The 11,233-nt window shown below is 49.1% G+C and overlaps 1 protein-coding gene across 6 annotated transcripts in view; it reads left to right on the forward strand.

Annotated features, from left to right (window-relative positions):
• EFR3B (EFR3 homolog B) overlaps nt 1-10,096 on the forward strand; it is a 148,076-nt gene extending 137,980 nt beyond the window's left edge. For 5 of the 6 annotated variants that reach the window (XM_079968591.1, XM_079968593.1, XM_079968588.1 and 2 more), the window contains exons 16-23: nt 1,187-1,318; nt 1,837-1,904; nt 2,105-2,232; nt 3,602-3,693; nt 4,377-4,425; nt 5,572-5,678; nt 7,451-7,500; nt 9,590-10,096. In XM_079968591.1, the coding sequence (XP_079824717.1) occupies nt 1,187-1,318; nt 1,837-1,904; nt 2,105-2,232; nt 3,602-3,693; nt 4,377-4,425; nt 5,572-5,678; nt 7,451-7,500; nt 9,590-9,695 (732 nt within the window). In that variant the 3' untranslated portion in view covers nt 9,696-10,096. The remainder of the gene's footprint in view (nt 1-1,186; nt 1,319-1,836; nt 1,905-2,104; nt 2,233-3,601; nt 3,694-4,376; nt 4,426-5,571; nt 5,679-7,450; nt 7,501-9,589) is intronic. The other variant, XM_079968589.1, reaches the window with a different exon arrangement.
• Nucleotides 10,097-11,233: the final 1,137 nt, after the last annotated feature.

Below are 11,233 nucleotides of genomic sequence, written 5' to 3' on the forward strand. Positions count from 1 at the left end.
CTCGCAATGAGGGAACCGCCAGAAGGCCCTCGGCGCTGGACCTCAGCGTCCGGGCAGAATGATGGGGGTGGAGACGCTCCTTCAGGTATACTGGACCCTAAAGGTCATCCAGTCCAACCCCTTGCAATGCAGAAACTTCAACCAAAGCTTCCTTGACAGATGGCCATCTAACCTCACAGGTACAAGCCATCAATGCCGGATTTACATATAAGCTAAACAAGCTGTAGCTTAGGGCCCCACACTCTTAGGGGCCCCCAAAAAAATTAAAGGAAAAAAACCTGGATGTACGTTTCCAAAATATAAGATAACAACCAAATAAAATAAAACCTACATACAGCAACAGGGTTTTGTGTTGTGTAGGCTCCTAGGATGCAAGTCATGGGCTCCGCCTGCTAGCCTGTGCCCTAAAATATCATTGGTTTGCTCCTTTCTATATATAGGGTGCCTACATTCTGCATGGACTAGTTGCAGGGCAACATGCGCAAATGAGATACCTATTAGGTCCATCAATTACCACATAGCATATAGTAAAGGTAAAGGGACCCCTGACCATTAGGTCCAGTCGTGGCCGACTCTGGGGTTGCGGCGCTCATCTCGCTTAACTGGCCGGCGTACAGTTTCCGGGTCATGTGGCCAGCATGACTAAGCCACTTCTGGCGAACCAGAGCAGTGCATGCAAACGCCGTTTACCTTCCTGCCGGAGCAGTACCTATTTATCTACTTGCACTTTGACGTGCTTTCGAACTGCTAGGTGGGCAGAAGCAGGGACCGAGGAACGGGAGGTCACTCTGTCGCGGGGATATGAACCGCCGACCTTCTGATCGGCAAACCCTAGGCTCAGTGGTTTAACCCACAGTGCCACGCGTGTCCTCACATAGCATATATTCAACACAAAGAACAGTGATGATTTGTTGAGACAAAGGACAGCTGGACATATAAAGGGCCCCCTTACCTTCAGTAGCTGAGGGCCTCATACAACCTCAATCTGGCCCTGCAAGCGATATAAGATTTCTGCCCTGCCAATGGCTGTCAAAGAGCAGCTTAGAATAACCCAGTTCAACCCAACAAGACGATGGAGAAGCAGAGCCAGCGGAGGAGAATCAGGCGTTTCCCAGGTCTCTCTAGTTTTTCGGTTGACGTTCATATCAGACTGCCCAGACCCATAACATCCCAACCTTCTTTGCAGGAGCTGGCCCAGGTCAACGAAGACAACCTGCCTTTATACAGTCGCTGTGCCCTCTATGCCCTCGGCGCCGCCTACCTGAACCTGATCAGCCAGCTGACCACAGTGCCCGCCTTCTGCCAGCACATCCACGAGGTCTGTATTGTCCCTGTTATAAAAGGTAAAGGGACCCCTGACCATTAGGTCCAGTCGTGACCGACTCTGGGGTTGCGGTGCTCATCCCGCTTTACTAGCCGAGGGAGCCGGCTTCCGGGTCATGTGGCCAGCAGGACTAAGCCGCTTCTGGCGAACCAGAGCAGCGCACGGAAACGCCATTTACCTTCCTGCCAGAGCGTTACCTATTTATCTACTTGCACTTTGACGTGCTTTCGAACTGCTAGGTTGGCAGGAGCAGGGAACGAGCAACGCGAGCTCACCCTGTCACGGGGATTCGAACCGCCAACCTTCTGATTGGCAAGCCCTAGGCTCTGTGATTTAACCCACAGCACCACCCACGTCCCACTCTGATAGAGTAAACCAGTCTTAATATCGTGGAACCTAAATGTCAGTGTGTGCCAAGCAGGGCGCTCAGAGATGTGGGCACTGGTGGTGGTCGAAGGTTTCCCCAAGGATCTCAGCTGGCTGAGCGAGTCTTGCCTCTGCTTTTTTTCCAGGTCATTGAGATGAGGCAGAAGGAGGCGCCGTACCTGCTCCCCGAAGGCGTGTTTGCAGAGAAGCCCAGGTAAGCCATCCCAGGAGCCTCTGACTTGGAAACCAAGCCTTGAGGCTTTCCTCATCCGGTGACACGCATACTCCTTTTGTGCTGATGCCTTCCTTGGCCTTCCTCTGCAGGAGGGCATGCTCTGAGCAGCAAGGGGGCAGGCGGGAGAGAGAGAGGCTTTGGCACCCCCTCTCATTTCTCCTCCCGATTCCCTTCCATAGGCTATCGAGGAACCTGGACCGCCTGGGCCCTGAGATCCTCTTTCGGCAGAGCAAGATCAGCGAGGTGCTGGGGGGCAGCGGATACAATTCGGACCGGCTCAGCACCCCTTATATCCCCCAGCTGACAGGTACGGGGGCTGAGAGTGCCCTCTGATGCCAGGGGAGGGAGGGGGGAAAGGCAAAGTGGTTGAATTTGCACCTCTAAACCCCCTGCTGCCCTCTTAAAGGTAAAGGTAAAGGTAAAAGGACCCCTGACCATTAGGTCCAGTCATGGCCGACTCTGGGGTTGCAGCGCTCATCTCACTTTATTGGCCAAGGGAGCCGGCGTACAACTCCGGGTCATGTGGCCAGCAGGACTAAGCCGCTTCTGGCGAACCAGAGCAGCGCACGGAAACACCGTTTACCTTCCCGCTGGAGTGGTACCTATTTATCTACTTGCACTTTTGATGTGCTTTTGAACTGCTAGGTTGGCAGGAGCAGGGACCGAGCAACAGGAGCTCACCCCGTCGCAGGGATTTGAACCACCGACCTTCTGATCGGCAAGCCCTAGGCTCTGTGGTTTAACCCACAGCGCCACCCGCGTCCCTGCTACCCTCTTATTACATCCCAATAGGTAGTCCTGCACTTCAGGAAGCACCAATCTAGAACAACTCTACATTCCTCATACCATTTCATTTTTAAAGTAATAGTTTTTATTAAGCTTTACAGTGGCTGCTCGGGTTGAGAACCTGATCCATGCAGGATGCATGTTCGCAACCCGCAGCGTTCGCAACCCGCATCTGCACACACGCAGGTTGCAATTCGGGGCTTCTGCTCATGCGCAAAGCGCGATTTAGCACTTCTGCGCATGTGCAACCACCGAAACCCGGAAGTAACCCGTTCCAGTACTTCCGGGTTTTGGCAGTCCGCAACCCGAAAAAACGCCACCTGAAGCGGCTGTAACCCGAGCTATGACTGTATAGGGGAAAATATACAAAACTTAATATATTTTCCCTTTTTTATCTAAACTAAGACTTTGGTCTAAATACAATAAAAGCATAAAAGGGAGCGAAAAAAGAAAGGAAAGGAAAGGAAAGGAAAGGAAAGGAAAGGAAAGGAAAGGAAAGGAAAGGAAGGAAGGAAGGAAGGAAGGAAGGAAGGAAGGAAGGAAAGAAGCGTAAAATAGAGGTTAAGAGAGAAAGACAGAAAGATAACACTCAGAAAGTAAAAAAAAACTTCCCATTCTTCATTTGTCTGCTGTATAAAAGCAATATGCACTTTATCCAGTCCAACGCCCAACAAAGTCACTTTCCATAAACAAATATGATCTCCAATCCTCAAATCCAAATATCATCATATCTTTTCCACGCAAAATTCTGTAAGAGGTTTCCAGTCTTTAGCAAATGTTAACGATGACTTTTCTCTGTTTTAAACATGCCAGTTTCCCCATCTTGGCTAAAAGCCTGCTAGTTTTAACAGCCGTTCCTCCCATGTTGGCAATTTCCCCTTCCCTTTCAGATGAAGATCGGCTGTCAAAGAGGAAGAGCATTGGCGAGACCATCTCCCTGCAGGTGGAAGTGGAGTCGAGAAATAGCCCCGAAAAAGAGGAGGTACGCGGTTTGGATGGTGCCCTGCCATGGACCGTTTGTCGCGAGCCACCGGGAGATTTCGTGGAAGTCGGGGTTGTGAGACAGGGGACCCAAGAGGCTTTGTAGGGCAGGAGACGGCCTCTCAGCTCTTGGCCCTGAGCTGTTTAGGGCTGATGGGATTATTGGTTCAGGGGATCTTCCCCACCCCAGTCTTTTGCTGGCAGCCCCGTTTGCCTCTCAAGTAGGAGAAGAGGAGGTTAAGGGGTGATATGATAGCCATGTTCAAATATATAAAAGGATGTCACATAGAGGTGGGAGAAAGGCTGTTTTCTGCTGCTCCAGAGAAGCGGACACGGAGCAATGGATCCAAACTACAAGAAAGAAGATTCCACCTAAACATTAGGAAGAACTTCCTGACAGTAAGAGCTGTCCGACAGTGGAATTTGCTGCCAAGGAGTGTGGTGGAGTCTCCTTCTTTGGAGGTCTTTAAGCAGAGGCTTGACAACCATATGTCAGGAGTGCTCTGATGGTGTTTCCTGCTTGGCAGGGGGTTGGACTCGATGGCCCTTGTGGTCTCTTCCAACTCTATGATTCTATGATTGTAGGATTTCTGCCCAGACAACAATGACATCTTGAGACTCCTGGTTTCTAACATTTCTCTTCTCTTCTCTCCTCCTTCCACTGTCCGCTCAAACCCAAAACAGAGAGCCCCTGCCGAAGAGATCACGTACGAAACCTTGAAGAACGCAATTGGTAAGAGTCTTTGGCGACCAGAGGTGTCCAGCAGGGTCCCCTGCCCCTTTTGCGCCCCACTTTGGGCAAAAAGGAAGGGACCATTGGCAACTCTCTCTCTTTTTAATAATATTTTCATTACATTTTTAACAAAACGTAACAAAAAATAACAACACAGTAACGAATACAATAACAACCACACACAAAAATTGTTGACATGCAGAGGGCCTGGGAGGCCAGCTGGCAAGCCCACCTACACATCACTGCATTCCTTCAGAAGCCTAAGAGAATCTGCGTTCTCCATCCCACAAAATCTCCATGCTCCCAAACCATCAAGGTTTTCCTCAGAAGCTGTCAGCATTTAACTTGGGTGTTAATTTACTACTTGATTTCATACAATTTACTGTACAACAACAACTCAAAGCGGTTTAGGAAAAAAATTGTAAAAGCAATAAAAATACCCCTAAGTAAAATTAACAATATTTGAAAAGATATTGCTGTGCTCACCCCGTCGCGGGGATTCGAACCGCCGACCTTCTGATCGGCGGGCCCTAGGCTCTGGGGTTTAACCCACAACGCCACCCGCATCCCTTTGTATGCTGGTAGGGACACCTTGAACTTGGTTCTCGCTGTCGTGTCCTACGAACGTTCCTGGACACTGACAAACTGGAACGTTCCTGGACACTGACAAACTGGAACGTGTCCAGAGGAGGGCAACCAAAATGGTCAAAGGCCTGGAAACGATGCCTTATGAGGAACGGCTAAGGGAGCTGGGCATGTTTAGCCTGGAGAAGAGGAGGTTAAGGGGTGATATGATAGCCATGTTCAAATATATAAAATGATGTCACATAGAGGAGGGAGAAAGATTGTTTTCTGCTGCTCCAGAGAAGCGGACACGGAGCAATGGCTCCAAACTACAAGAAAGAAGATTCCACCTAAACATTAGGAAGAACTTCCTGACAGTAAGAGCTGTCCGACAGTGGAATTTGCTGCCAAGGAGTGTGGTGGAGTCTCCTTCTTTGAAGGTCTTTAAGCAGAGGCTTGAAAACCATATGTCAGGAGTGCTCTGATGGTGTTTCCTGCTTGGCAGGGGGTTGGACTCGATGGCCCTTGTGGTCTCTTCCAACTGTATGATTCTATGATTCTATGATTCTTCTTCTTTTTCAGTAGACAGCGTTGCGGTGGAGGAACAGGAGCGGGAGAGGAGGAGGCAAGTGGTGGAAAAGTTCCAGAAAGCTCCCTTCGAAGAAATTGCGGCTCACTGTGGTGCCCGGGTGAGTAGTGGATTTGTTCGCTGTGCGTGCGCACTCCATATGGGATGCCGCACATGCGCATTCCATATGGATGTCACCTGTGCATCGCCAGGCAGTGCGTCCTGCCCCGGGTGCCAAAGAGGGTTCCTCCGCCACTGGACACGAGACAAGCATAAACACACTCTCTGTCGGAACTTGCGCTCGACCGAGCTACTCCTCCAGTCGAGTCCTCCGACGGTGATTAATGACCTAAGCCTTTGATGAGGCTCCAGACATGTTCCCATTATGCAGAGTATCCAAGCAGCAGAAGGAGAGAAAAATATGAGCTGCATTGCTAAGAGTATTGTTTCTAACTACGCAGACAGAAAAGAATATACAGTGGTGCCTCACAAGATGAAAAGAATCCGTTCCGCGAGTCTCTTCATCTTGCAGTTTTTTCGTCTTGTGAAGCAAGCCCATTAGCGGCTTAGCGGATTAGCGCTATTAGCGGCTTAGGGGCTTAGCGGATCAGCTGATAAGCGGCTTAGCGGATTAGCGGATCAGCTGATAAGCGGCTTAGCGGATCAACTATTAAGCGGCTTAGTGGATCAGCCGATAAGCGGCTTAGCGGATCAGCTGTTAAGCGGCTTAGCAGCTTAGTGGATCAGCTGATAAGCGGCTCAGCGGATCAGCTGTTAAGCGGCTTAGCGGATCAGCTGTTAAGCGGCTTAGCGGATCAGCTGATAAGCGGCTTAGCAGCTTAGAAAAAGGGGGGGAAAGGAAAAAAAACCCGCAGGAACTCGCAAGACATTTTCATCTTGCGAAGCAAGCCCATAGGAAAATTTGTTTTGCGAAGCACCTCCAAAACGGAAAACCCTTTCGTCTAGCGGGTTTTCCATCTTGCGAGGCATTCGTCTTGCGGGGCACCACTGTACATCCTCTCTCTGTGAAAGCAGAGAGTCAACTGGTACAAAAAAACTGGAAACCAGTAATATCAACATCCGTCTCCCATGAGACTTCCAACAGTCTGGAATCTCTGGAATGTAAACAGAGTCTTGTGACTCTAAGCAGATGCACAGTGGCACAAACAGAAACCTAACACTCTCTACATGAGCGTTAAGCAGCGCTGCTGCATTGAGAACCAATCTGCTCCAGTGCAGTTCTCTGGTCTCGGAAGTGAGCCTTGCAAAGATCCAAGATGATCCGCTCACATTTCCCTATGCCAGCTCCCCCTGTGATACTAACACCGGGTAGCATTTTGCCTCCAGTGCTCATCCTTTGCACTGAGCAAAATCCCTCACTTAGTGTGATTTCACCCACTTCCCCCAACAACACTAACACCTTGAACTGGGCTTGATAGCAAAATGGCAACCTCTGCGCGCAGGTTTTCTGTGCTAGTGAGGCCTCCCCCTTGTCAGCAATCGCGCTGCAGCATTCTGCACAGCCAGCAGCTTCACGATCAAACTCCAGAGAAGCCCCACGTGGATTGCACCGCAGGGCAGCAATTCTACTTTTAATTATAAAATAGATTTGTAAAATAGGAATAAAATTAATTTATTCCTAATAAAATAGGAATGAAATATATTTGCTCATCCTTTGCACTGAGCAAAATCTATAAATTTTCAAAAAGCAAAAAAATACAAATATAGCACCATTTCCCAGTTTGCATTCTCTTGAGGTTAAAATTAGGCCCCGCCCCCATTGCCATGCTTCCCTCAAATGATCTATTAATGCTGCGTATTAGAGTTATCCCATGCCTTCGTTCCTCCCTGTCTGCAATTCCAATCCTCATAGTCGTCCTCTTCTTGTTGCAGGCCACGCTTCTGCAGAGCAAGCTCAACCAGATATTTGAGATCACCATACGGTAAGGGGGTGGAAGGGGGAGAGAGGTTGGGGGTGCTGGGTGGGGGCATTAGGATCATTCTACTCACGTGTAGGACCCTGGCAGAGACACACGCCCGACTGGCACATTCTCTCCCTCCTGGTCGATCGTTCGGGAGCTTCAAAAGCTTTCTTCAGCCTGAACATCACAGCAGCCGATGCCAGCAGACATCGGCATACTTAGGGATCCGCAGAGTCTTCGCAGCTTTCGTAACAGAACTAAGTAGCACAGCATTTTGGCTAATCTACGTTTATTTACATATAATACACTTGGAACATTCTTATTTAGCTCCTGCCTCTTTCTCATCAGACAGCAAAGAGAGAAAGAACAAAGGACAATAGTCCATAGCTGTCAACCTTTCCTTTTTTTGCGGGAAATTCCCTTATTCCAGCGACGTTTCCCGCTGCTATCCCGGATTGTTAGATATCCCGTAGACTGTCCCCGGGACAGGTGAGGCTGCTGATCCCTTATTTTTGAGGCTGCTGATCCCTAATTTTCAAATCTGAAAGTTGACAGCTAAGATAGTCCCACTTCATAAACACAGTAATACCAAAACATCCTGTCTCGGTCACTTCCCACACTGTGGAATGAAAACATACACCGTCATGTGATAGACAACAATCCCATGACTGCAAACACGGAGCAGGAATCCTAACAGGAGGCAGCGCACAGGAGAAACCCCCCTCCCCGCACGAGCCTTGCACAGGAGAACTTCTCCCGCTTGTTTTGGGCAGAGCAGCTTTCTTTTGTGACACTTTTTTCCCCACCATACTGTCAGTGGCTGGACTGAGGAGGAATGGTGGGAGTCCCACACACACACACACAGACACACCTTCCCAGGAAAAGGAGAGTATAGATTTAGAACAGTGGTTTGCCGAAGGGCATGGTTCAGAGGCTGGCGAGGGTAAAACCTGGAATATATTGGGGGTGCCAGCGGGAAGGAGAAGCATTGGGGGAGAGACAGGTAACAGATTCAGTGTCTCATGAAAGCATTCCTGACCACTCCCCCACCGAACCAGGTATGTGTCTTGTCAAATGCGAGATGGTTCTTTTAAAATTAGATTCAGAAGCATTATAAACGCAAGTATAATAAACAGAAATCTGCCCTTATTCCCTTGGGGGGGGGACACAAGAGCCCTTGTAGAGTCCTTTGCAGGTTCTCCATCCTGTTTTGGTCACTTTCCACACTGTGGAATGAAAACATACACCGTCATGTGATCGACAACAATCCCATGACTGCAAACACGAAGCAAGAATCCTAACAGGGGGCAGCGCACGGGAGAAAATAACAGAGGCCAACCAGAGAATATTATGAAGCAAAGCAGCTAGTAAGCCTGATCTTTGTTGAACTGTTGCAACAGGGGTGGCCCCTTCACACGCAGGAAAGGAGGAGGACCCCGAACCAAGGTGTGTCCGCCCTTATATAGACATTTTAAATTGCCCACCCTGGAGTTCAAGACCACCCCCAGACACATCATACCCACATCGCAGAAAGGGCGGTCTACAGCAGAAATCTGAGTGTGTTGTTTAACCTCCTGTCGTTGTTTATCTCCTGTCTGGCAGGTTACCTGTTAATGCTTACTCGCCTGGGGAGCCTGGCCAGTCTTTTGTAATGATAAATACTTAGTTCCTGAGTCCAGGTCACAGGCTCACCCTATTCATAAACATTTGGTCAGTTTGGGAGCCAATATGGCTTCATGGCTGTTTTCCTGTGCTGCTTCAGACATGTGGTTTATATATTTATGTACGTGTTCTAAGACCTTTCCTTGGCCAACAATTAGCTCAGCAATTGTCTCCTCTGGGCACTTCCTCGAGTCCCTATTTTTCAAGGGCAAAACAGCTTTGGAATGGAGGAAACTGGCAAAGGAGTTGATTTTATATTATTTTTAAAGCTAGGTAACTTCCCTGAGCTGTCAAGTCGAAAGGACACATTCAGGCGTAATATTTGTAACATTTAACAACTTTAAAGATGTGCCACCACCACCCCTCCCGTAATTTCTGTAACAAGACACACACATTCCAGAGCGACAAGGGCCAGCCGTGTCTCAAAGTCCTCTTCTCTTGATCGCAGACCTCCTCCCAGCCCCTCCGGGACCATCACGGCCGCGTACGGCCAGCCTCAGAGCCACTCCATCCCGGTCTATGAGATGAAGTTCCCGGACCTGTGCGTCTACTGAGCGGTGCCAACTGCATGCCAGGATGCGACTTCGGCTTTGAACCATCACCTGGGACCAGGCAGATCGCGATCCTACTGCCTCCAGGAGCCCATGGGGGAGGGCATCTTCCAAGCAATGGGGGTGCAGGATGCATCCCTTTACAGTCCCACACACACACCCCAAGGCCCCTTCGTCTTCCTTCCCCTCCTTTGTGCTTGACTCGATTTCCCCATTATGCGGAAGAGAGCACCTGGGCAGCCTTTGACGGACAGTCGCAAGAGGCGGGGAGCCATTTTCGGCCTCCCTTTTTTAAGAAGATGTTTTAAAAAGTCTTTTTCGATGGGTCGGTGTTTCCTTTCTCTCTCTCTCCACTGAACGTGTGTGTTGATAATCCATCGCATAAAGTCAATCTATTCTCTGTGGGTCTGTGTCGTTTCTGCTGCTGGTTCCTGGCTCAGAATATTTTCCTGGCCAAATAAATTGCACCTTTTCCGCATCCGCACCCCGTAATGTACATTGAGATCCTTTGGGACCGAGATAGATAAATATATATTCACCGTATTTTTCGCTCTATAAGACACACCAGACCACAAGACGCACCTAGTTTGTGGAGGAGGAAAACAAGAAAAAAAATATTCTGAATCTCAGAAGCCAGAACAGCAAGAGGAATCACTGCGCAGTGAAAGCAGCAATCCCTCTTGCTGTTCTGGCTTCTGGGATAGCTGCGCAGCCTGCATTCGCTCCATAAGACACACATACATTTCCCCCTTACTTTTTAGGAGGGAAAAAGTGAGTCTTATAGAGCAAGGTAAAGGTAAAGGTACCCCTGCCCGTACGGGCCAGTCTTGACAGACTCTGGGGTTGTGCGCCCATCTCACTTAAGAGGCCAGGGGCCAGCGCTGTCCGGAGACACTTCCGGGTCACGTGGCCAGCGTGACATCGCTGCTCTGGCCAGAGCCAGAGCCGCACACAGAAACGCCATTTACCTTCCCGCTGGTAAGCGGTCCCTATTTATCTACTTGCACCTGGAGGTGCTTTCGAATTGCTAGGTTGGCAGGCGCTGGGACCGAGCAGCGGGAGCGCACCCCGCCGCAGGGGTTCGAACCGCCGACCTTTCGATCGGCAAGCCCTAGGCGCTGAGGCTTTAACCCACATCGCCACCTGCGTCCCACGCTTATAGAGCAAAGAATACGGTAAATGTAATAACTCCTGCCTAGAGTTATTCTTCAGTGCCATGAGTCTTATCGATAAGGCATAAATCTGCCTAGATATGAATCTATCTGTATAGATAGATAGATTTATGATATGATTCGATAATCTTTATTGTCATTGTCCCATACAGAACAACGAAATTGAAAATATCTACATCAGACATTCAAAAACCAACAAGCCTGCTATCCCAGCTATCCCAGCCTGCTTAACCCCCTAAAAATTCTGATACCCCATAATTAAATACAATATACTCCCATAGAGACTACCTTATACTGCGTTTAAAACCAAAATTGCATTTGGATAGAAACTGTTTCTCAGACGGCTAGTCCTAGTCTTTATAACCCTGT

The sequence above is a fragment of the Podarcis cretensis genome (assembly GCF_951804945.1).
Source record: "Podarcis cretensis genome assembly, chromosome: 3".
Taxonomy (NCBI): Eukaryota; Metazoa; Chordata; class Lepidosauria; order Squamata; family Lacertidae; genus Podarcis; species Podarcis cretensis.